Source organism: Molothrus ater, chromosome 23, assembly GCF_012460135.2.
Source record: "Molothrus ater isolate BHLD 08-10-18 breed brown headed cowbird chromosome 23, BPBGC_Mater_1.1, whole genome shotgun sequence".
Classification (NCBI taxonomy): domain Eukaryota; kingdom Metazoa; phylum Chordata; class Aves; order Passeriformes; family Icteridae; genus Molothrus; species Molothrus ater.
This window is the reverse complement of record NC_050500.2, coordinates 5,884,500-5,910,557: the sequence shown is the minus strand read 5'-3', so window position 1 is coordinate 5,910,557 and position 26,058 is coordinate 5,884,500. Positions and strand designations below refer to the sequence as shown.

General features: G+C 52.5%; 2 protein-coding genes across 2 annotated transcripts; both read right to left on the bottom strand.

The window, feature by feature from the left end:
• Positions 1-42: 42 nt before the first annotated feature.
• Positions 43-20,114, bottom strand: KIF17 (kinesin family member 17). Its single transcript, XM_036396491.2, is given in 19 exon segments — positions 43-268; positions 482-590; positions 677-759; positions 851-864; positions 2,783-3,077; positions 5,867-5,949; positions 5,987-6,111; positions 6,239-6,331; positions 7,322-7,465; positions 8,053-8,150; positions 9,150-9,399; positions 10,026-10,228; positions 13,453-13,530; positions 13,533-13,568; positions 13,571-13,606; positions 13,609-13,630; positions 16,526-16,627; positions 17,410-17,556; positions 18,996-20,114. Coding segments are annotated over 19 exon segments (2,298 nt in total). The 5' UTR covers positions 19,260-20,114; the 3' UTR covers positions 43-152.
• A 667-nt stretch (positions 20,115-20,781) lies between these two features.
• On the bottom strand, positions 20,782-26,058 carry SH2D5 (SH2 domain containing 5). The gene is given in 10 exon segments (XM_036396169.2): positions 20,782-21,091; positions 21,906-22,065; positions 22,408-22,510; positions 22,597-22,759; positions 24,056-24,256; positions 24,349-24,492; positions 24,893-24,967; positions 25,077-25,103; positions 25,105-25,158; positions 25,310-26,058. Coding segments are annotated over 10 exon segments (1,215 nt in total). The 5' UTR covers positions 25,394-26,058; the 3' UTR covers positions 20,782-20,887.

Sequence of the window (26,058 nt, the reverse complement as noted above, 5' to 3'; positions counted from 1 at the left end):
CCAGCGCCGAGCAGCCTCCAGCCAATCAGCGACAGACAGATCCGCGGCGCTGGGACGCAGCGCACGCGCCATCACGGCCGCTGTCGCCACGGAACAGGGAGGGCCCCGCCGCCGTCCCCTCCCTCCTGCGCGGCGCCCACGCCCGCGGTGGGTCAGAAGCGGCGGGCGCTGGAGCTGGCGTTGCCCTTCCTGTGCCTGGTGTCGGCGCTGGGCGCCAGGGGCTGCGGGCAGAAGGGCCGAGCCTGGGGCGCGGTGCTGCCCGCAGAAGCTGCGAGAGGAGCGAAGGGGGGTGGTGGGGCAGCGCAGGACCCCAAAATGCGGCTGCGTCCCGCGAGAAACCCCCGAGAGGTCAAGGGGTTAAGGCAGAATTGATCCTGGGTGGGTCGCCTATATTATAATAAAACTATACTAAAATCCTTGATTTCTCAAGGAAAAGGAGGAAAGTGAAGAGTGCCGGCGATATCTGGGCAAGGGGGATTACCTTGGTCCAGCTGCAGGATCTGGCTGGCTCGCCGGGATCGGAAGCAGTTGCTGGCAATGGTCTCGCTGTCGCTCCTGTCCAGCACCAGCCTGGAGTGGTCTTCCTCGGGCTGCAGGTGGCAAACGCTGTCAGCCGTGCCAGCAATGAGGCAAAATTGGTAAAATGGGACAGAAATGGAGGAGGAATGGGCCGTACCGCTGGCTCCCTGCTCTCATTCGAGGGGCTTGTCCGGCCAGGTTTGGGCTGTGGCAGGGCTGGAACCGCGGTGGGAAGAGGTGCTCGTTGTGTGTAGAACAATCACCACCCTGCTGGCTGCACTCCCTGATCCCGGCACTCTCACATTCCCGAGGGATCCGCACCAAGCGCCACCTTTGTTACTCACACTTTGCAGACAAACCGTGTGTGGAAGATGTTACGAGTGCACGCAGCCCGAGCGAGGCCTGCCGAGCATGGCAGAGCCATGGTCACCTCCCTGTCCCCCACAGTGCCCTCCTCTCCCCAGGCACTGTCCCCTTGTGAGAAATGAAACCCGGAGATGAGAGCTCTTTTTCAGAGTGGTAATTGCTAGTTGATGTTAATGAAGTTGATAGGGTCTTAATTTGAAGTGTTGGTCTGTTGTTAAATATTGAATGTTAAGAGTTCTGGGACTTGCCTTTAGCTGCTGCTGTTAAGTGTTTTACCCTATATTTATATCCCTTTCCATCACACTCTGTATTTGTACCCCTTTCCATCGGGAACCACTTCCCCTGCTCCCAGGGGGACTTGCACCCGGACTGAATTTAAATAAGAGGATGTGGGTCCTATAGGAACCCTCTCAAAAACAACAAACCAGCACATAAACTATGATTTTAACCCAGCAGAACCACACTAAATCACCCACCCTTGACCAGAGCCGGATTCCGTCCTGCCACCATAAATTTTAATAGTACTCAGCTTGGATGATACCCCTAAGCTATGAGCCAGCTTCAATATTTGGAAAGTTTTCTAATTTAGGTACAAAATAGGATTAAATAAAATAAATTAAATTAATCCAGAGCAAAATTAAATAAATCCAGAGCAGCTGTGGCTGCCCCTGGATCCCTGGGAGTGTCCAAGGCCAGGCTGGATGGGGCTTGGACCAGCCTGGGATAGTTGAAGGTGTCCCTGCCCAAGGGAGAGATTATTCCATGTCTGTTTTAAAGAAAGTCTTCTCATGTTTCTCCACAGGGATGATATTTGAATGAAGATGAACCTAATCTTATCTTAGAACTCCTGGAATTTCCTAACTTTGGTTAAAAAGGTGCAATATTTCTTTGATAACCTAAACACCCAAATAAAGCAAGTCCTTCATGTGCAGGTCTAGGACTGTACACACAGATATCAATTTTTTTTTTGCAGACCCTCTGATTCTACCACAAAATATCAGAGCAAAACTGATTTTCAAGTGTTTTGAAAATGAAGATTTTAAATGTAAAATTTAAGAGCATTACTTTAATGTTTTGTTTCTTACCCAGAAAGCGAGCTCAGAACGGGCAGCAGCTGCAGCAGATCTGAAGGTCGGCAGAGGGAGTCGCATCCCCTCCCATCCCAACACGTGCTCCTCCCGCCAGGTGTCACACACTGAGCCCTTACAACTGCAGGGGTTTGGGCTTAAAAGCTTAATCCCCCACCCGAGGTGTGAAAAATGCCTATTTTATGATTGGCTTTTCGCAAATATTAAAATGAATATTATATGTGTTGTGTTAGAAAGTAATACTGTATTAATTCTCTTAAGTAGTGTGTTAAATATAGTTTTAGGTTATAACAAAATGTTAAAATATAAACTGTGCTATGGAGGATACTTTTTTTTTCTAAAGAAAGGACTTGAACTGAGATAGCAGCCACAGGACACCTGAATCTTTCAGAGAAAAAGAATTTCTTGCCCCATTATCAGGAGAAACAAACTTCTTCCTTGCTCAGGCAGGACGACACCGTTAGGAATATGAGGAAGAAGCTGACACTGCCCAGACAGAATCCTGTGTTTGAGTGGAATTTATGGGTCATGTATGAGGTGTATGAATATGCAACAGGTTATTGTTTTTAAGGGTTAATCCTCTGTGAACGTGGGTCCTTTTTCAGGCTTGTGCTGCCCAGAAAAAGGTACCCAGATGTCTGTAACTCTTTGTTTTTTTTTGTCTTATATTGTCCTAATTCAAATTGAAGAAATTATTATTACTCTAATTGTATTACTATTTTTATAACCATTTTATTACTATTAAACTTTTAAAATCTTAAAAGCAAGTGATTGGCGTTTTTCACATGAGGGATTTCATAAAAGCTCACACACACAACGTGGTGTATGAAATCCTGACACAGCCAGAGTCATTCTCTAAACCCACAGCCCTGGAACACAAAAAACGAGGGTGTGGAGGAGGAAGGAGCTGCTCCCTCACCTTCTCCTGCAGCTCCTCCGGTGCCTTGGCTCAAAGCTCCTCCTGGATGGAGTCATGGACCTTGAGGAGAGCCTGCTGGCCTCGCTGGATTCCTGCAGGGCTTGTGCTTTTCCTGCAGGTCCTGGTTCTGAGCCTGCTCCCCCTCAGCAGCCGCTGCTGCAGCACCTGCAGAAGGGAGCACCGAGCTCAAGAACAGCTTCATAAGCATGGAGGAGGCACGTCCTTCCACGGGTGACATTTGGGAAGACAGAAAAATGGGAATTATGAGAAGATTTTCTGCCCTGAGCAATCATAGCAGGTTGTACTTATTATTAACACTTTCTGTCGTAAAAAGAATCCCAGAATAATCCCAGAGTGGTTTGGGCAGGGAAGGACCTTAAAGGCCATCTCACTGCACCCCCTGCCACTGCCTGCCCCCAGCAGGGCTACCTCCAGCCCTGTCCAACGTGGCCTTGGACACTTGCAGGCATCATGGGGCAGCCACAGCTTCTCTGGGCAAAATACTCCCCAAAGGCAAAGCATGTGTTACTGCAAGCACCTCAGTCAACAAGGATGATCAGAAATCCATATCTGATCTCATAAAATTATCTTTAAAACCCTTGTTTTGTGTACTTTATATTTAAATTCTTGTTTAAATAAACATCAATTTTTTTTTTCAAGGATGCACAAAAGGTGCCAAAATCACACAGAGAATTATTTTAACTGGTGGATGTGGGAGTGTTAGATCTGAAAGCCACAGGATGGTTTCCATTTTGGGGCAGTATCAGCCATGATTTGTGTCACCTCAGCATTGTTAATGCAGCACTGGCACAGGCCTGTGTTTGAAATCATCTCTGGCATGGAAATAAAGCCATGCTCCAGAGCATTCCTTTGTCTAGCTCAGGTTGGCCAGCACTGTCTCAAATTGGCTGATAACCCCTTTACTGATAACAGCCTCCTAATTATCTCCAAACCCTGTGAAATGGCTCATTCTCCCCCAGAACTGACCTGCTATTCTGCTGCACTGCTCCTGCCAGGTGACCTTCCCTTTCCTCTGCTTAACACACACTGAATCCAAGGATTCAATCTTGCTCTGCTGAGCTGCCCTGATGTGTAAAGCTTCAGCAGGTGCCTTTGAAATCCCCACACCTGTGGAACCAAACCCTCCTGCCCAATCTGCACAGAACCTGGATTTAACAATGTGATTAGAAGGGCATTTTCCCTTGTTTGCCACAAAAGGATTCATTCTTGCAATAGGACCACTAACATTTGATATCAAATCCAAAGGAAGGCTTTCTTTAGAGATCTCTCCCTTAACAGATAGAATTGCCCATAAATTACAGGCACTGCTGTTCTGCATTTCATAGCAGCTCCATTTTGAGCCAGGAGAGACCCAACAGAGTGAGCACACACCACAGGGAAGCTGAAAGACTGGTTAAAACCCACAGAAGGACTGGTTAAAACCCACAGAAGGACTGGTTAAAACCCACAGAAGGACTGGTTAAAACCCACAGAACTGTTCAGAATCAGACTGTCACAGCATATCTTGGCTTGAGCTTTTCTAATTGTATACACTTCCACACAATGGAGAAGTGAAAATTCAGGAGAATTTGCTTCAGTCATGTATTTCTGGAGCAGCCCAAGCCCCATGCTGCTTCAGTATGTGGTGGTGTGCTGTGGCTGAGGGAATTCTCTCAGGACAGCTCTCACACAGAGAAAACCTTGAGCCAGGTTGATTTTTATTTGGGCTGAACACGAGTCCAAGCCTGCATCCCTCATATCCCAGCCCTGTCCTCCAGGCCCTGGCAGTGCCCCTGGAATAGGATTATTGGGAAATTTTGCTGTTAGTTGTGGATGATGTGCTGCAAACACTGTGGGATGCATGAGCTGGAGGCAAAAGTGGCCTCAGTGATGGGAAGAGTCCATCCATGAGCCACAGGACAGCTGCTGCCCTACCTGTAAGACATGAGAGGGCACCAAGTGTGCTTCAAGGCCTCTTTCAAGAGGAAAAGGAGGCATCTCCATAACCTGTGTGGGCACTTAAGGCTCCCCTTCCTACAGCTCCAGGCAGAATTTGTTACCAGGATTTGTTACCACTTTTTGGCATCCACGTTTGCTGACTTGAACATCTCCATTCTTCTCTCAAAATTCTGGCACTCAGCCCCACTGAGCACTGCAGGGAACAGCTCTTCATCCACCCATCAGGGCAAAGTTAGTTCTGGGTTAAAAACAGCCTGGAGGAGAGAAGGCTCCAGGCAGACCTTAGAGCCTCTCCTGGTTGCTTAAAGGGGATCCAAGAAATCTGGAGAGGAACTTTGGACAAGAGGCTGGAGTGCCAGGACAAGGGAGAATGGCTTCCACTGCCAGAGGAAGGGATAGATGGGGTGTTGGAATGGAATCCTTCCCTGGCAGGGTGGGCAGGCCCTGGCACAGGTGCCCAGAGCAGCCTTGGCTGCCCCTGGATCCCTGGCAGTGCCCAAGGCCAGGCTGGACAGGGCTTGGATAAGCCTGGGATAGTGGAAGGTGTCCCTGCCATAGCAGGGGGTGGAATGGGACGAGCTTTAAGGTTCCTCCCACCCAAACCAGTCCATCATTGTCACAGACATATTTTCTGAAAAATCCTTTCCTTAGGATTTTTCCTCCCGAGAAGCTGAGAGGCCTCAGGAACAAAATGTAACCAATGGTTATCTGCTGCTGTAGAATGCAACAGGTGCATCTGGGATTGGTCTCATGTGGTTGTTTCTAATTAATGGCCAATCACAGTCAGCTGGCTTGGACTCTCTGTCCCAGACACAAGCCTTTGTTATGATTCCTTCTTTTTCTATCCTTAGCCAGCCTTCTGATGAAATCCTTTCTTGTATTCTTTTAATATAGTTTTAATATAATATATATCATAAAATAATAACTCAAACCTTCTGAAACATGGAGTCAGATCCTCATCTCTTCCCTCATCCTCAGAGCCCTGTGAACACGGTCACACATCATTTTAACTCACATGTGCCTGGTTTGGGGCTGCACTGCAGGGGGAGCTCAGCAGCTGTGGTGCCATGGCAGAGCTGCTGCTGCCTGAGGGTGTGCCTGGGGGACAGATGGCACAAGCAGGGATGTCACTGACCTGGCCAGCACCAGCTGCTGCTCTGCAGGCAGGGAAATCCCCGGGGCAGTGACAGCTCCCACTGCTCCAACGCTGCCCCTGCTCACCCCACTGGTGTCTGTGACAGTCCCAGGTGCTGCTGGGTCCTGGCGACAAGAGGAAAACAAAGGCTGTAGCTCTGGAAAGACACAGTGAGAGTCCTGGGGGAGATGAAGCACAATGTTAGCCACTCAGGGTTATTCATCCAGAGGGGAGAAGGAGCCTGGAGGGTACCTGGGCTGAGGTTGGCTCTTTATGTGCTGCAGCAACAGCATCTTCATGTGAAGGTGTGTGGTGAGAGATTGTTCTAGTCCGTGTGGCAGCTGAAAAGAGGAAATACAGGCAATGTTGGTAATGAGCTGTGCAAAACTAGACAGAAATCTGTGAAACCATCTCCCAAAGCCTCCCCCCAAAGCTAGGAATGACGTGTCTGGAAGGAAAAGGGCTGTCATTCACCTGCTTCTGCTGGGCAGTAAAAACCATGAAACACTGAGAGGGTGCATCAGGAAAGGAAAGCAGATTGTACAGGGCTGGGAGAGCCTGACTCCAAAAATCATCCATTTCACAGGCTGGGGGTGCACATTTGTAATCAGAGGGGAAAGAAATAAAGAACCTCTCAACCTTCACCTCAAAAAGCAATAGCACCAAAAATGAAGAATACAGGTTCAAGAATTACTAGTGGGTGATCAGTGCTGCATGAGCACATTGCAAACCATGCTCTGAGGCACTGCAGGTGTCCATGAAAAGCAGAAATGGGGAGGGAGAGGGAGAGGAGGCAATTTCTAGGATGTGAGAGGAATATCTGCCTTGCAGTGAGCGATGGTGTGGATAATCCACCGGGAGAGCAAGTGCTGGAGCACATTTGCATACGGAGGAAGAGACTGCGGCAGCCACCCCGCCCTGCCCTCGGCAATGAGAGTCCAGAGGGAGGCGACAGAGCAGCGACCTCTGCTCCAGAGCCACGCTGCCCTCAGCAGGGGCAACTCTGCTCCGTGGGCAAAAAGCAGGTGTTTTACTCAAAAATGAGGCTTTTCATTGCCTCAAGGCTTACAGGGCTGGGTCAGGGTCAGGCTGGTTCCGACAGGGAAAGAAGTCGAGGAAAAAGGGAAGAGGACAAAGCTGGGACAGAGTCTTAAATTCAGGAGAGGCAGAGTCCCTGCTCCTGCTGTGGATGAGCGTGGGCTGAGAGCAGGGACTGCTGCTGCCAGGCAGCACTTGCTGCCTTTTAAAGGCTGCAGTGGCTGCCACAGATGTGAGTGCAAAACCAGTCCCTGCTGCTGAGGGAACCTGGGCTGGGCTGCACAGCCTCCACATCTGCTTCCTTCTTGAGGAGATGCTGAGAACAGACACCTTGAGATCAAAGTCACCCCTCAGGCTGCTGCTGTCCTTCTCCAGGGGGGCACGGGATGCCTGCTCTGCTTGGTAGCTGGCCTGGAGCTGGGCCAGCCTCTCCTGGAACTCCTGCAAGGCACAGCAACAGCCCTGGGACTGTTCCCAAGGTCACATCCAGGCCCATTCCAGGTCACACCTTATGCCCATCCCAATACAACTCCACCACCAGTATCCACTGACTTTTCCTGTGACTTAAGTTGACACAGGAGTGATTGTTGTTGATGAAAGTGACTGTTCAGCCCTAGAAACAGCTGCCTTGGCTGGTTGTGGTGCCCTGAAATGAACTTTCTAAAGAGCAAAGAGAGTTTTGTTTCCCTCTGGCTCTCTATTCCTTTTTTTCCTCATCTCTGTACTCTTCCTAACACCTTTGACTATGCTTTCCTCAACTCTATTCCTCTTTTCTGACAATTTCACATGTAGTTGCTCCAAAAATTCTTCCTAGGAATCCATTCCAATCCATCCCCAGAGAAGTGGAAACAAGAGGTGGGTTATCATAAGGCACAGGGCCTCCATAACACATGGTCTGTTCATAGGAGAAGTCCAAGGATTACAAAATAAGAAAAATAGAAAAAGAGAAGTGTTCTGGAAAGGCTGAACCATATTTGTAATGATTACTATGAAAAAAGTTTTAGTCAAAGCCACTCTTCCCAATTTACTTCTGTGATCAGCTGCTTCTCTGCTTCCAGATCCACCTGGGGTTTGAGGTAGGGAGCTGGATTTGCTCCCAGGTGAGCAGCCCCAGCAGGTAGAAGCCCTACAAAGCAAAGCAGAAATAAAAATCACTCAGTCACAGGGTGGGATTGTCAGCAGAATTCCTGGAAAGAGAACAAAGAAGCTGGGTGCCAGGAAAGAACATGGCAACCCCTGTGCTCCTTCAAACAGCACTTGCTGCCAAAATGCTGCCAGCCCGGGGCTCCAGAGCTGTGGGGAGAGAGGGAGAGGTTCCAGCTTCAGGGGAAAATGGAAGTGAATGTAATTGGATGGTATTTATACATAAAAGTATCTCTTTCAAAGAAAACCAGGACTTGTTTCCAGGGCTATGCTACAGATTTGGGAGATAAAAGACACCGGGAAGATGAAAAGTGCAAGGAAATTACCTTTGTTCACAGCTGTTTCTGAAGGAGGCAGAAAGGGGGGAAAAGTCATCCTACAGCCTTATTCCCTGCTGAAAATTGCCCTTTTTTAGGGGCTAATTCTCCAAAGGTGATCAGCTCCCTAAAGACTGCTCTTCCCTATGTTTGCTCCTACATTTCCTATTCCTGCTCCAGAGGACAGAGCAGGTGTGCTGAGTCCTCAGGCACTGCCATAAGGATGGCAAAACTTCTCTTGTAGTGTCAAAAATATACATTGTAGGAAAAAAGGGGCTGAATGCTTACTTCAAAAACATACATATATATTAAAAAAAATAATTTTACAGTATTATTTCTTTTGCAGCTCATTTTTGTTCTTCCTACTGAAACCTCTCTTCTGCAACTGACCAAATTCTAGCCACAATCACCAAAAATAACCACGGATTTGAATCACGTTCAGCCTTTTCTAACAGAACTTGCCACTATTGAAAACATTGGATTATTGAGATGGTCTTTGCCATCTCAGTAGAATAAGGTCAATTTGGCAGCAGTGAAGGAAAAGTCTGAAACCAGAATGGGTTCCTCCAATAGGTAAAGGAAAGGTTGAGATAAAATTTAGCCAACATTTTATGTGTAAAACTCCCTTTTTTTCCTATTTCTACAGCCAGTAAAGGCTCTCCTACCTGAGAAGTCACTCGTGCCCATCTGTTCAGCCAGAATGGCCTTCAGCTCCTTAATCTCCTCCTGGTACTCCCTCAGCAGGGTGTCCTTGGGGTCCTCATTGATGCAGGGCTTGTTCCTGATGTTCCTGGCCTGACTTGTGTAGCACAGGGTGCTGAGGCTGTCCCCATAGCTGTCATCAGCTGGGGACACACATGCCACCATCAGGGTCCTGGTGTTCCCCCCCAGGGAGTCCTGGAGCAGCCTGGTCAGCTTGTGTGAGAACCCAGAACATCCCTCTGGCTGTCCAGGATGGCCAGGACCCCTGCCAGGGGGCTCAGAAGCCCTGGCACAGAGCCCAAAACACCTGTGGGTTTGATTATGACCTGTGGAGCAAATTACCAACATTATATGAAGATCAGCAAGCCACAACAGTTTAGGTAGAATAATAGTGAAGTTATCACAGGGTGGAAAAGTAGATTTTGGGGTTTCTGGTATGGGGGTTCAGAAGGCAAGCTGGAGGGATCTGGGCATGTCCAGCTTTTCTCCTTCTTCTTCTTGGCCTCCATCTTCTGCTGTGATGTTGGCACTTTGGGATTGGTTTAGAGTAGAAGCTCACTGTCTGACATAGGTGATGGGTATTGGACAGTAATTGTAAACATTGTACACGTAGTTTTTAGTTTAAACACATAACAGTCCCCCAGGGGCAGGCAGAGTGCCTGGAAATGTCCTGCTGGATGGACCTCAGCAGGGCAGGAGAAAGAATTTTATAGATAAGATACAATAAACAACCTTGAGATTGAGAAATGAAGAGCCCTGACTCCTTCTTCAAGCACGGGGCTGGGAAAAGAGACTTTCCAACTTTTCTCAGGGTCACTCTGAGCAGCTAAAGATCCAACAGCTTGGAGTCTGTAGGGAATGTATCTGCACCTGCTATCCACCAGGGCTGAGATGACATTGCCCAGGGCAGACAGGGACAGGTTGATTTTGGTGGCCTCTTTGAGCCTCTCCCCTGTGGCACCAGTCCTTGCCTGTCTCTCACTTCCTGCCAGATGCACCAAGTCGAGGTTGGCAGCCCTGAGGTGATCCTGCCCTTGCTCATCTGCATGGAAACAATTCCCAGTCAGCTCGTAGGAGGAAGCATCTCAACAGTCAAGAACCAGGACTGTTTTGGCTCCACGTTCTGTTCCAGCCCTGCTCTTTGTCTGCTTTGGCCCTGACTCCCTGAAGTAAGAAAAAAATCTACTTAATCTAAACACTGCACAGTTTAGTGCTTTTCTCAACAGGATCCACAGTAAAAATTCATGCCTGTTCTTGCTCTCTCTGAACACACACACACACACCCCTCCACATATTTCAGCAGTATTTACAGTTTCAGCCAAAGTCCTCTACAAGTAACATGATCAGACCATGAGTTTATACAACTTTTTCCTCCTCAGTTTGTTTCATGAGGGGAAATTTAGATGAGATATACAGAAATCCTTCCCTGTGAGGGTAGGGAGGCCCTGGCCCAGAGCAGCTGTGGCTGCCCCTGGATCCCTGGAAGTGTCCAAGGCCAGGTTGGACAGGGCTTGGAGCAGCCTGGGACAGTGGGAGGTGTCCCTGCCATGGCCCAAACCCCCCAGATGAGGAGATGGATCCTGGTGAGGAGTCAAACCCAGCAAGCTGGTGCCATTCCTGTTGTTCTTCTATTATTTCTCTAGAGTCCCATAATGATATTATCAGACTTCTAAAGTCCATACCTCTTTGGTGTATTCTCATGCCGCCAATCTTCACTGACTCCTTCTTCTGCACGCTGCTCTCTCTCAGTTCAGAGCTCCTCCAAGGCTCTCCCTGACTGGCTATCCCACCCCCTTTTATCCCAGTTCTCTTCATTGGTCACAGCTGCAGCCCAATTAAGGACATGGCAGCTGCAGCCCATCAAGGGCAACCAGGACCTCTGGGGCAAAGCCCCTATACAGATATTCAAACACAATACATCTCCTGTACTGTAATTCCCATCACTTTAAGGCAGGAGCAGATTGAGCTGAGGCTGCCCAGCTGCCTGAACACACACCTTGCACATGGAGCACCTTCCACAGGGAACACCTTCCACAGGGAATATCTTACACATGGAGTACCTTCCACAGGGAACACCTTCCACATGGAGCACCTTCCACAGGGAGCACCTTCCACAGGGAATATTTTACACAGGGAGCACCTTCCACATGGGATACCTTCCACATGGGATACCTTCCACATGGAGTACCTTCCACATGGAGTACCTTACACAGGGAATATTTTACACATGGAGTACCTTCCACATGGAGCACCTTACACAGGGAATACCTTACACATGGAGTACTTTACACATGGAGTACCTTACACAGGGAGTACCTGCTTCCTGGTCTGCATTTGAGGCTGGAACACTGTGATGGCACAGGGTCCCTGTGAGGATCTGGTTCCTTTAGGAGCCCTGCACTTTAAGTGGCTCCTTTCCTTTCCCAGCCTCATACAGAGCAGAGTTGGGCACCATTCCTGCTGTCCTAAGCACTGCACCACACTCTTGGATGTCCACATCCCAAATATTCCATAAGATTGCAACCCAAATTCAAGGGAAGAGCTCCTTTAGCATTCCAAGCACAGAAAGCATTGAGATTTTAACTGAATCCACCCTTTTCAAGGCAGGTATCTACAAATTCTGGCCTTGAAAGGAGTCAGAGTTCTATTTTACAGCAGGGACACCTTCCCCTATCCCAGGCTGCTCCAAGCCCTCTCCAGCCTGGCCTTGGGCACTGCCAGGGATCCAGGGGCAGCCACAGCTGCTCTGGGCACCTGTGCCAGGCCCTGCCCAGCCTCCTCTCGGTGTCTCTGTGGTCGAGATGACCCCGAAGTGTCACAAAGTCTCTTTTTCCCAGTCCTGAGATCGAAGAAGGAGTCAGGATTCTTTGGCTGTGGGTTTCAAGGTTGTTTATTCTCTGTTGTCTATGACATTCTTTTTCTGACCTGCTGAGGTCTGTCTAGTAAGTTGGTCTGTGGCACACTGACCACCCTCAGGGCAGTGTTATCTTCTTATACTAAAAACTACATGTACTTTATTTACAATAATTGTCCAATACCTATCACCTATGTTAGACAGTGTGTTTCTACTCTAAACCAATCCAAAAGTGCCACCATCACCCAGAAGATGGAGGACAAGAAGAAGAAAGAAGGACAAGGCACGTCCAAATCCCTCCATCTTGACTTCTGAACCTGTGACGGTGTTCACAGGGGTCTGAGGATGAGGGAAGAGACGAGGATCTGACTCCATGTTTCAGAAGGCTTGATTTAATATTTAATGATATATATATAGTATATTAAAATTATACTAAAAGATTAGAAGAAAGGATTTCATCACAAGGCTGGCTAGGAATAGAAAAGAAGGAATGATAACAAAGGCTTGTGTCTGGGACAGAGAGTCCGAGCCAGCTGGGCTGTGATTGGCCATTAATTAGAAACAACCACATGAGGCCCAATCCCAGATGCACCTGTTGCATTCCACAGCAGCAGATAACCATTGGGTACATTTTATTCCTGAGGCCTCTCAGCTTCTCAGGAGGAAAAATCCTAAGGAAAGGATTTTTCATAAAGATTACTGTGACATAAACCCCCATTCTAAAACCCCAAAATTCTACTTTTCTATCTTGTGACAAACTAACTATCATTCTACTTAAACTCTCGTGGCTTGTAAATCTTCACACAGTTGGTAATTTTCTCCATGGGTTAAAATGAAAGGCACAGGTGTCTTTGGCTTCGTGCTCAGAGACCCCCTGTTGTCACAGACATCTTTTATGAAAAATCCTTTCCTTAGGATTTCTTTCTCCTGAGAAGCTGAGAGGCCTCAGGAACAAAATGCAAACAATGATTATCTGCTGCTGTGGAATGCAACAGGTGCATCTGGGATTGGCCCATGTTGGTTGTTTCTAATTAATGGCCAATCACTGGCTCGGACTCTGTCCAAGCCACAAGCCTTTGTTATTCATTCCTTATTTTCTATTCTTAGCCAGCCTTCGGATGAAATCCTTTCTTCTATTCTTTTAGAATAATTTTAATATAATATATATCATTAAATATTAAATCAAGCCTTCTGAAACATGGAGTCAGATGCTCATCTCTCCCCTCATCCTCACACCCCTGTGAACATGGTCACACCCTGTCAGGGGCTCGAGCCATCCAGGGCAGCCAGAGGGATGTCCTGGGTTCTGACTCTCCCAGGGAAGAGGATTTTTCTGCTGCACCTACCATCATTTGGGATCCAAGGGTAGCTGAGGGATGATGAGTGGCCTCACAGGGTCTCCAGGTACGCACTGAGAGCGCAGATTTCCACACAGACAGTGAAGATGGGGTGGGAGCAGGAGGAGCTCTTGTTCATGAGGGTGAAGCCGCTGCTCTGTTCCTGCAGCCCCTGTCCATCAGCTGCTCACGCTGTGCACGGCGTGCAGGGACAGCCCCTGCACGTACAGCCCTGCTCAGGGTGCTCCTTCAGCTGCCAACAGGATAACACAAGCCAGGTCACAACAAGGGGCACTGAAACCAGGGAAAATTACACTGGGAATGGCCCAGAACCTTGAGGGCTATGTGAAATTAAACTGCAGTATGAGAAAAACACATCTGACTGCCACCAGGAAGCCTGAGTTCTGAAGGAGGAATAAAACCCCAGAGAAAGAAGGAACCACCTTCATGGCTCAGAGAATTCAAGCTAAAAGTTGCTGATTGATTCAGACATCCCCCAGGCCATGAGGAACCCAGCTTCTATCCACCCTCCACCTTCTCTATTATTAAGCTGCATATTTTAAACAAGAATCAAAATACATCTCACCTATTATGGCAAAGGCTGTAAGATCTCCTCAGCCATAGGAAGCTTTTTTTAATATCAAAGGACAGATACAACATTCCCAGATATTGTTCCCAGTGCTTTGCTGAAGTCTTTGTTCTGAGTGGGTGGCTTGAGCTCACTGACAACATTCCCAAAGTACCACCCGTCACACACAGGTGAACTGTCACCATTTTTCTCCAGATTAATTAATTTTTAAATGAACAAAAGTCCTATTTGGGACTCTGGGTTGAGACAGAACATTAAATACCCAACAGCATCTTCTCAGTAATTATCAATTGCACAGATGAAAAGTTTCAGGCAGAATGTTAATAAGCAATGGAAATATCCAAAATTTTGAGTTACCCATCAAACCTACACAAAAAATACAAAATAATCCAGAGATCCCTGCACTCCTACACCAGCCCCCTCCACACTGGGAATTTTAAATGAGCTAAATTAATTTTCCACAGCTCTGTTACACCCCACATCTGCTAAGTTCATCACCAAAACTATCTTTATCATGTCAGCTGGGATATCGAGATATGGTTGTCATGATGGAGCAGCACAGACCGCATTTGGCACTGTGACTTCCAAAGAGGAGGCTCAGATACCTCAGTGATGTTCACAAGAAATGATGCAAAACAGCGTTTGCTGTTAAAAAAATCCCACAGAACAGAGCAAAAGTGGCCGAACACTCAACTGGGTGGGATTTATCCTTGTTCCAAAGCCATGATGCACAGGATGAACCCAGTACAGTCACTGTTCATACACTGTGACTGCTCTGTGCTGCTGAGAAGCCCAGGACGGGCCTGGCTCTGTCTGGGGGTGCTGCAGAGTCCCTGAGGAACACCTGACCCAGGACGTGGCTGTAGTCACTGAGGTGAAAGGCAAGGGAATGAACAAAACTGGGATTCTGGGGGAACTGGGGGACTCAGAGGTGTGCAGTGGGGCAGCCTGGGATTTGTTTGGGCAGGACACCCTCCCTCAAGTACTCGGTGGAGGCAGTGTGAAAAATGCCAATCAGTTGTCTTTAAAATTTTAAAGTTTAACAGTAATAAAATGGTTATAAAAATAGTAATACAATTAGAATAATAATAATTTAGACAATTTGAATTAGGACAATATGAGACAAAAAAAACAAAGAGTTACTGACAGTCCAGGTACCTTTTTCTGGGCAGCACAAGCCTGAAAAAGGACCCACGTTAACAGAGGATTAACGATTAAAAACAACAGCCTGTTGCATACTCATACACCTCATCCATGATGCATAAACTCCATTCAAACACAGGATTCTGTCTGGTCATCATCAACTTCTTCCTCTGAATCCTAACAGTGCCTTTGGGGCAGGAAGAAGTTTGTTTCTTCTGATAAGAGGGCAATAAATTCTTTTTCTCTGAAAGATTCAGGTCTCCTGTGGCTGCTATCTCACTCCATGTCCTTTCTTTAAAAAAAGTATCTTACATAGCACAGTTTCTATTGTAACAATTTTTATAACCTAAAACTATATTTAACACACTACTTAAGAGAATTAATACAGAATTACTTTCTAACACAACACATATAAGATTCATTTTAATATTTGCCAAAAGCCAATCATAAAACACATGCGTTTTTCACAGGCAGCACCAGGCAGCGTGACAGAGTTACCCTGGAAACGGCTCTGCCCAGCTCCTGCCCGCCCAGCACCAACAGCATCGCCATGGAAACCCGCGGCACCCCCGGTGCGGAACAAAGGAAGGGAAACTGCGGCAAGAAGTCCCCTGCTCCCACTCTCCCTCTGCAGGAGACAAGCAGAGCACGCTTGGAACATGGAGCAGAGACGGGTTTGCCTGCCTTAAAGGCAGAAACCTGTCAGAAACACCTGCCCTGTAAGGCAGTTTGGGTCTGTTGCCATCCCAGAGCGTTGCAAGGTGCTGCTGCCTTGGTTTTATACACCAGGGCAGTCCTGCAAGGAAGGAAATTGGGACAGGGGATTTCTACCTCCTTCCAGGAATACATACAAAAGCATCTGCAAAGCCACCAAGAGGTAAATTTTATAAAGATCAGCCCCCTGGTTAGGATTTTGGGAGAGTTTACCCTCCTATGGTCCTGTAAATGTCACATGTGTTCCCGTGGGGAATAACATCTACTGTGTGCCCTCAAAAAGGATCAGCCTTTTGTGTTTAGGCAGATAAAGAGATCACCCGTGGCTCCACTAGATCAGATTAAACATTTATAAGGCCCAGAATCCTCTTGCTATAGAGACAAGCATGAGATGAAGAGGAAGAAATTGCCCCATGAGCACTTTATTCCAGCCTTGTCCAGTGAAGGATTTTCACAGAGCTGCTGCTGAGCTACCAGCCACTACCATGTGGGATACACTGGACATGTCTCCAACTGCATCCTGCTCCTAAACTTTCACTGAAGTCCCTCAAAAGTCCCTCTCAGCTTCCATATTTCTCATGTAACTTCATATTCTAGCACTCAGGCTTCAGACAGAGACCTTTGTTGCACTTCTGTAAGTCATGGTAACAGCCATCTGAGCTAATTAAAGCACTTAATTAAGACACATTGAGCCCGCCTCACCTCCAGCTTCTGCTTGGCGTCAGCTCCTAGAAGGTCTCCTATGTCCTCACTGTGGATCTCCAGGCAGGAGGCTCTCAGCAGGAGCTTGGTGCTTTCAGCACACTGCAGAGCCAGGGAGGAGTGGGGGTGAGGCTGCACAGCACAGGGAGCCCCTCCCACAGGTGGGTGCCCCCCACCCTTCAGCACCTCACCCAACCCCCCTGGCCATTCACTGCAGGTGGAACCACTCAGCACCAACTGCAGGGACTCCTGGTCCTTCCACACCTCAGGGTCACAATGGCACCTGGCATGAGCGGGCAGTTCATCTCACTATGCACAGGCCCCAGCTTAAGGATGAGGAGCAGTGCAGCCACATTTCTCTTCACAGAGAAAAGCAAGGAAGGCACAACTCTTCTCAAGAATATTTCTGGATTTCACATTCTCTGAACCTCAGAGAAAGGAAAAACCAATTCTTATCATTTGCTGTGCCTGTGTTTGTGCCAAAGTAGAATGCAATATGGGGATTGTTCACCCACAGTGATGGGGTTTGGTTCCTTGGCTTATCAGGGCCAGGTGTGTGTGTGTGTGTGTGTGTGTCAGGACTGCCACTGACAGTCACGAGATTCAGAGCAGTGTGTGCAGAGTGAGTGCTCGGCAGATTCAGTTTAGATGCAATGCAATATAGTATAAAATAATACAGTATAATAAAGTAATTAATTAGCCTTCTGATATCAGTGGAGTCAGATGCATCATTTCTCTCCCCTCCTTGGGGTGCCTGACAATACCATAGAGCAGTGCACCCCAAACCTGTCCCCATTCACACTTCATGCCATCAGCGCTCACTTCTTGGCACAGGACACCAAAGTCTTTCTAGAAAACCTTGCCAGGATCTCTTTCACACCCACCTGTACACTCTCAAAGATGTGTTCAAATGCCCTGGGAATGGTCCCTTTCTGTGAGGAAGAATCTGCAACTCCCTGCATGGTGAAGGACTTCCCACTGCCGGTCTGGCCACGGGCAAAGATGGTGCCATTGTAGCCTTCCATGACACCCTGGAAATGGGGGAAAACCAGAGAAAACAGCCAGCATCTTTGCCTAACTGGAAACACATTGTCCAGATTCATTCCCACCCCCTCAAAAGGTGTTTTAAAGGAAGAGCTGGAAGTAAACATGAAAAGGCTGCTTAATCTTCACACGTCATCAGAGTATAGCAATTACAAAATTAGCATATAAATCAATGTTTTTCTCTCAAAACAAGGAATCTTGAAGCAGTGCAGATGTTGAAAAGCAGTTGACAACACCAACACTTAGCAAACTATAATATTTTTGCCATAGGGCACAAAAATCTTATGAGATTCAAAGAGACAACTAGAACAATAGTTGGTAGGGGGTGGCCAAGGGGATGGACTCTAGCTTTGAATAACTTTTGCTTGGCAAGCTGCTCACTGTCACTTGTCCCTGTTTCAGAGAAGTGTGGTAGGAAGAAAAAATAACTGGATTTCTTAAGGTTTAAATAAGAAAAAATTAACCTATTCTAATATCTACTGTTTCTAGCCCTGCTTGTTCTCATGATTAGGAATTTCTATCTTAAAACCATGATGAGCCATTTAATCTGTGTTACTTCTTCTAACAAAACTTTTTTTGGGGGGAGATTGGTCTTTTTTTGCTTAACAGGTTCATTTCTAACCTCAGCTGTTTCCTGTGCCGATCTGCTAACAAGGAATCAAAGGGATCCCCTATTCCCCTGGGAATCCAGGCTGAGGTCCCCCATCTTCTCTAAGGTTTCTCACTTGACAGTAAAAATGTCCCTAAAATCCTCAGTTTGATACCACAGCAGCTCTGGCTGCCCCTGGATCCCTGGCAGTGTCCAAGGCCAGGCTGGACAGGGCTTGGAGCAGCCTGGGACATTGGAAAGTGTCCCTGCCCATGGCAGGGGGTGGGATGGCATGAGGTCCCTTCCCACCCAAACCATCCTGGGATTCTGTGATATAAACATCCACCTAAAACAATTAAATGTAACTCTCTCCTCAGTGCCCTGCTGGCTGCTAACAAAGTTTTGTTTCTTCCCAATTTCTCAGACTGTTGCTGGGACACTGTCTGCTCTCCTCTGCTGCCCAGGCTTGTAGCTAAGCCTCTTGAAGCAGTGGACAGGGCTTTCTGCCCATAAATCAGGAACCCCAAATGGTTTGGGTTGGTAGGGACCTTAAAGTTCATCTTGTTGCACCATTCTGCCACGGGCAGAAGGTGGGGAAGGTCAAGTGGATTCTGCTTCACTTAGGGATCACCTGTAGAACCCCTCAGCCCCTGTCCCGAGCTATGTGTTCACAGAACCATGCTCAGCTGCAAGGAACCCACAAAGATCAGGGTCCAACTCCTGGTCCTGCATGGACACCCCAACAATCCCACCCTGTGCCTGAGAGCATTGTCCAAACGCTCCTGGAACTCATTGAGGTGCCCAAAACTGTGCGGGCTGCCCTGGGTGCCCACTGACCTCCACCAGGGGGTAGGCGATCTCGCTGTAGATGTGCTCGTAGGCGATCTCGCTGTAGATGTGCTCGGTGCTGTGCTCCCCACCGAAGGCCCCGTCGAAGGAGAACAGCCGGGGGGCTGGGCGGGGGCCGCGGGGTTCCGCACCAGGCACCGGCCCCGTGAGCTGTCCACGCCGACGATGGACAATGGCCCGGTGTCCCAGGGCCGCCTCCCGCCCGCTCAGCGGCCGGCAGCGCACGGCCACCTTCACCGGCTCCGCCGCCATCGCCCCCGCCACCCACAGAGGGACAGTGACGGGCACGGGGGTCAGTGAGAGACACTGGGGTCAGTGACAATCACGGGGGTCAGTGATGGACACCGGGGTCGGTGACACACATCGGGGTCAGTCACCCACACACTGGGGTCAATGACAGACACTGGGGTTAGCCCCACACACACCGGGTCAGCCCCACATACACCCAGTCAGGCCCACACACACCAGGGTCAGTGACACACACCGGGGTCAGTGACACACCAAGGTCAGCCCCACACACGCAGGGATCAGCCCCACACACGCAGGGATCAGCCCCATACACCGGGGTCAGTGACACACACCGGGGTCAGCCCCACACACTCGGGTCAGGCTCACCCCACAGGTCACCCCACCCATCCAGACCAGCCCCACAGCTCACTCGGCGGGACTGGGGGGCACCGGGGGCTGGGAAGAGGCTGGGGCAAGCCTAACCCCGGACATCTGCACCCCCTGTGGGAGGGAAGCACTTACCCCTCACTGGGGGCACGCAGGGAAAGGGCGAAGCTGGGAACAGGTCTGAGGGGGAATTAGCGCAGGTCGGGGGGAGGAAACCTGAAGGGGGAAAGGTTTGTGAGGGAAACCCTGGGGGGAAGCTGAAGGGCGGGAAACCCAAGGGTAAGAAACCCTGAGGTAACTTTTGTGAGCCGAGACACGCCCAAAGAGGACTGAGCAAGGGAAAACCTGAGGTGACGCCGCCGGTGCCGCGCTGGCCGGAGGCGCGCGGACCCCGAGGGCACGGCGGCGCTGAGGCGGCGGGAGGCGGCCCCGCGCATGCGCGAGCGGCGGCACGCGGTCGCCACAGCGACCGGGGCCGCGCCGGAAGAGAGGCCCCGCCCACCCATCACGTGACTGACGCGGGGTCGCGCGCACGTGTTCAACGGGGTGTGCACGAGGACAGGTGTGCAATGGGGGGTGCACGAGAACAGGTGTGCAATGGGGGGTGCACGAGGGCAGGTGTGCAAGGGGGGTGTGCACGAGGACAGGTGTACAACGGGGGGTGCACGAGGACAGGTGTGCAATAGGGGCTGCACGAGGACAGGTGTGCAGAGAGGGGTGCATGAGACAGGTGTGCAGAGGGGTGTGCACCAGGGCACAGACTGTGAGTGTGCACAGGGCCATGAGTGTGCGATGGCAGCGGTGCCCAGCTGTGGCCCCTGCGTGTGCAGGCGAGGGTGAGTGAGCACGTGGGTGTGCAACCTCCTGTGAGCACCAGTGCAGCACTGCAGCAGTGCCACAGCATGCAGGAGAGCATGTGAGCACACAGGTGTGAGCAGACAGGTTTGACAGGTGTGAGCACACGGGTGTGAGCAGACAGGTGTGAGCACACAGGTGTGAGCAGACAGGTGTGACAGGTGTGAGCACACGGGTGTGAGCACACGGGTGTGAGCACACGGGTGTGAGCAGACAGGTGTGACAGGTGTGAGCACATGGGTGTGAGCACACGGGCGTGCGGCGCGTCCCGCCGCGGGCGCTGTGAGCAGCAGCCGAGCCCCGCTCCGATGCACGAAGCCTTTATTGCGGGGGAGCGGCCATCCCGGCCGGGGTAAGGCAGGCAGCGGGTGAAAGCCGGGGGGGCCGGGGGGGCCGCGCGGGGTCCCGGCCTATCCCCGCTCGTGCTGCACCCCGGCGGGGGCGGCGGGGGCCCAGGCGGCCTCCCCCGGCCCCGCGCTGGCCCCGCCGCCGGGGTCCCGCTCCTCGTAGCCGGGGTTGCGCCGGCCGGGGCCCAGGCGGCAGAAGCAGCCCCCCGGTGGGCCGGAGTAGTGAGCCAGGAGAGCGGCCACGCTGGAGAACTCGGCGTTGGAGTGCTGCGGTCGGGAGAGAGGGGAGAGGGAGGGGTGAGCCCCCGCGCAGGCTGTACCCCCCACACACCCCTGCACTGAGTACCCACAAATCCCAGCGTGCCCGAGTGCCAGCACACCCCCACAAGCCCCACGTACCCCGGGCTCTGCAGCTGGCACCCACGGCACCAGGCACAGGTGAGGGCGTGAGTGCAGCACAGCCGTGCATGCCCTGCGTGGGTGCTGGAGCACTGTGTGTGCCAGGTATGCCCAGGTACACCCACAGACCAAAGCACCCTGGCCTGGCACGGGACCACACGCACACCAGGGCACTGGTGCATCACATACCTGGGTGTTAGTGCACCCAGAACTCAGGTGTGTTACACACCCAAGTGTGGATGCACACCCCATGCCCAGGTGTACCTGTGTGCCCCGAGGCACCTGTGGATCGATGTGCGCACCACCCACACCCCTGTGTGCACCCACACCCGCACCCGAGCCCACCTTGGTGCATCCCTGCACCGAAGCACCAGTGCAGCCATGCACAAGCACAGCGAGTGCATTTACAGCGTGCATTAGGTGCATGCACACAGCAGAGCTCCCCTCTCCTAGTGCACCAGCGAGGCACAAATGCGCTTACAGCCCCAGTGCAGCCATGCGTGGGTGCTCCAAACACACACAGAGTATCAGGTGAACGGTAAATGGCACACCCATGCAGCGAGGCACTCCGCAGCGGTGCAGGGGCGCACAGACCGGACCGCACCGCCTGCCCCCGCTGCAGCCGCACCCGCTGCGCCTGCCCCGGGCAGCCCGCGGGCGCCGAGCGCCGCCCCGGGCTCACCTCCACGCAGAAGCGGCCGTGCTGTGTCCGCAGCACACCGTAGCTCACCACGCCGCACGGAGCCCGCACCCACAGGCACCAGCGCTTGGGCAGCCCGGGCTCGGCCCGCAGCAGGAAGGAACCGGGCACGTCCCGCCGCAGCAGCGAGATCCCGGCGGCCCTGCGGGAGTGGCGGCGGTGGGGCAGGGATGGGGATGGGAAAGGGGATAGGGCAGGGCCGGGGATAGGGATGGGGATGGGGCTGGGGCAGGGCCGGGACTGGGGCAGGAGCTGGGGCTGGGGCAGTGCCCAGGGTGGGGCAGGACCCGGGGTGAGGCAGGGGCTGGGAATGGGGTAGGAGCTGGGGCTGGGGCAGAGCTGGGGATGGAGCAGGGCCGGGGATGGGGCAGGACCTGGGGTGGGACAGGAGCCGGGACTGGGGCAGTGCCCAGGGTGGGGCAGGGCCCGGGGTGGGGCAGGGCCGTGCGTGCCGAGGATCAGCTGCTCGCACCCGCACGCTCACCTGGCGATGCCGGCGAAGGACCACACGCTCTCGGCGAGGACGCTCTCGTTCTCGGGCAGGAAGGCCAAGCTCCTCGCCCCTTTGCTTTCCCCTCCCGCCGCCGCTGCGGGAGCCCGTTAATCCCCTCTTCGCCCCCGAACACTCGCGGTACCGCGTGTCCCCGTGCCTCAGTTTCCCCCCGGCACTCACCGGCGTCGCGGGGCTGCTGGTGGAGCTGCCCCTCGGCCCCGCAGTCCCGGTAGGCTCCCGAGCGCAGCACTTTGCTCCGTATGGCTTTCTTGCGCACCAGCACCGGCGAGCAGTAGGGGTTCCCCGGGCGCCAGGCTCTGCCCTCCGCCTCCGGCCGCCGGTCCTGGGGGATGGACAGGCTCTGAGAGTGGCCTGGGGGCTCTGGCCGTGGGGAATGTCAGGTAAAACACCACGGGGAAAATGCTGCCCAAAGGATGCGGCACCAAAAAAGCTGTGAGAAACACCACCAAAAAAAAAAAAATTTTTGTGCAAAGCATCGCGGGGAAAATGCAGGGCAGAAAATGCTGTGCAAAACATGATGTGCAGAAAGAAATTCCGTGCAGAGCACCGTGGAACAATGCCATGCAAAAAATCACCATGCTGTGCAAAACCACAGTGCCAAAAGAGCTGTGAAGAGCATTTTTACTGCGAAGACATTTCTGCCACGCCAAAACAGCCGTGCAAACCACTCTGCAAAAAGTGCCATGTAAAAAAAAGTTATGAAAAATAATGCTGTGTAAAAAAAAAAAAGTTCTAGAAAAACATATCATGGAAAGAAAGTGCTGTGCAAAAACGCCAAGGAAAAAATGCGCCGTAAAATCTCCTGCGAAAATCGCTGTGCAAAGGGGCCGATGGCAGGAAGGGCCCTCAGGGCAAGCCGGTTTCAGGTAGGCTGAGCAGAGCATCGTGCGGGGCCGGGCCGTGCCACCCTCGGAAGAAAAGGTTGTGCAGAACACTGCACACACAGCAGTGTGCAAAGAAAGGCTACACAAAGAGGAAATGCAAGGAAACCATGCAAGGCACCAGGTGATGATGTGTGGAGTGACAGCGTGCTGCTCAAAATGCCAGAAAGGGCCACGCAAGAGCTGCCTGGGAGCTGTGCAAACCCCTCTGTGCTAAAGCACCGTACACAGAGTGCTGTGAGAGAAACGGGGCTGTCCTGTGCAGGGCCAGGAGCTGCCCTTGATCATCCTTGTGGGGCCTTTCCAGCCCAGAATGTTTTGGGAAACGCCGTGCGGGGGAAAAGCCCCGCGAGACCCCACGCACAAACGGTGCCAAAGCATTTGAGCAAAGCACCGAGCCAGGAAACACCGTGTGAGAGCCCCGGGTGTGAGAATCCCGGGTGTGAGAGCCCCGGGTGTGAGAATCCCGGGTGTGAGAGCCCCGGGTGTGAGAATCCCGGGTGTGAGAATCCCGGGTATGAGAGCCCCGGGTGTGAGCTCCGGGTGTGAGAGTCCCGGGTGTGAGAATCTCAGATGTGAAAATCCCGGGTGTGAGCATTCCGGGTGTGAGAATCTCAGGTATGAGAATCCCGGGTGTGAGAGCCCCGGGTGTGAGCTCCGGGTGTGAGAGTCCCGGGTGTGAGAATTCCAGGTGTGAGCAGCAGCCGGGCAGGGCCGGGCAGGGCAGGGGCACCTACCCCGGTGCCCAGCGGGCCGAGGCCGGGCAGGCGCCGGAAGGACACGAGGGCGTTGACATTTCGTGACACCTCCTCGGGGTTGAGGGGCTCCCGCAGCACCGCCGGCCCCGGGAGCTCCCCCTCGGGCGCCTGCTCCTCGGGGTGCGCCAGGAGGTAGCAGAGCTGGAAGGAGCGGCAGAGCAGGAGGTGCAGGGTCTGGACCTGGGGGAGGCGAAAGACGCTGCGTGCAAATAATAAAAAAAAAACCAAATAATGAAGGTGTTTTGGGCGGGGGGGCGGGGTTGGGCCACCACCTCTCCCGGGAGCCCCACGAAGAGGTGGCAGAAGAGGGCGCTGGGGGGGCTGTGGGGGTTGCGGGCCACGAAGGCGAACTGGCGGTCGGGGGGGCTCCAGGTGCTGTAGAGGATGCGGCGCAGTGCGTGTGCCATCAGCAGCGTCTGCGGGACGGGGCGGGGGTCAGGGGCACCCCCGGGACCCCCCAGGGGCACCCCCGCTTGCACACACAAAACAGCTCGAGAGAAAAGCAGCGCTTGGAGAGTACAGCCCCCCTGAACACTGACACCTCCCCAGCATCCCTGACCCCCTCTGCACCTCTGATCCCCCTCCCCAGCACCCGTGACCTTCCAACCCCAGCAACCCTGACTGCTCTTCTCAGACCCTGATCCGCCTCCCCAGCACCCCTGGCCCCCTCACCAGCCCCCCAACACCCCGACCCCTCCCAGCATCCCTGACTCCCATCCCCGGCACCCCCGACCCTCCCAACACCCCCACAACACCCTTGACGCCCCTACTCAGCCCCCCTGAGCCCCAGCACCCCTTCACCCCTCCAGCCCCTACCTCCCCATCAGCTCCGTAGACCTTCAGCCCCTGCAAGCTGAACCTCAGCACCACCGACCTCCTCCGGGGACAGTCCTGTCCGGGGGAGATGTGGCACTGGGGGCTGGGCTGTGCCCCTCTGGGTGCCCCCATTATTTGGGGTCCCCTGTGTTTCCCAGCGATGGGAGCAGTGGTCGATCCCGACCTTCAGCGCCTGCAGCTGCTCCTCCACCCTGCCCCGCTCGATGCTGCAGGTCCAGCTCCTCCACCATGAAGGATCCCACGTACTGGGGGGGCAAAAACCCCACCCGGGTCAGCTACAGCCCCCCACGATGCCCCCCCCCCCCCAGGGCAGAGATGATGGTTTGGGGGGTCATGAGGGTGCAACAGCACCCAAATCTGATGTCGGGGTGTCGCCCCCCGCCGTGGGTAAGTCACCTCTGCTGGCTTGGTGACAGAGCGGGCTCGCTGCTGGGGGGCCGCGGGGTCCGGCCCCCGCCCATTCCCCGGCTTCCTCTTCATGGCAGCGGGGAGCGCGGGTGAAGGCCGGGACAGGATGGGGTCAAGCAACTCCGATGCCACATCTGAGTTATCCGGAGCCCTCCAGGGTGATGGGGCTGCAGCAAGCACGGGGAGCCTGGGTCCGGCCCCCGGTCACTGTCCCTGCGAGGAGGGAGGGGACAGACACAACCTGCCCCCACTGTCCCCTGTTTCCAGCCTGCTGAGCCCTGGGGAGGCGCTGCAGGCCCTGCACGGAGCTCCCCAAGTCCTGATGCCAATGCAGATGTCCCCAGGTCCCGGTGCAGGTGTACCCAGGTCCCGGCCCCAGTAAAATGGTCCCAACCCCAGCACAAGGGTTCCAGCCTCCTGATCACACAGGTGATGTGGGGGTCCCCATCTTCTGCTCCTGAGGTCCAGTCCAGGCTGCCATGTCCCCACTCCAAGCAGCATGCAGGCAATGCCCCACGTCCCAACACCGACGGTGATGTGAGGGTCCCCAAATCCCCACCCCAAACGTGATGAATGCAGTGCCCAATTCCATCCCCAAATGAAACCCAGGCAGTCCCTGCTGGTGGATGCAGTGCCCAATTCCATCCCCAAATGAAACCCAGGCAGTCCCTGCATGCCGAACATACACTCTGGACCCCAGTCGAGGTGCATGCAGTCTCACATCCCGAACTCCAGCA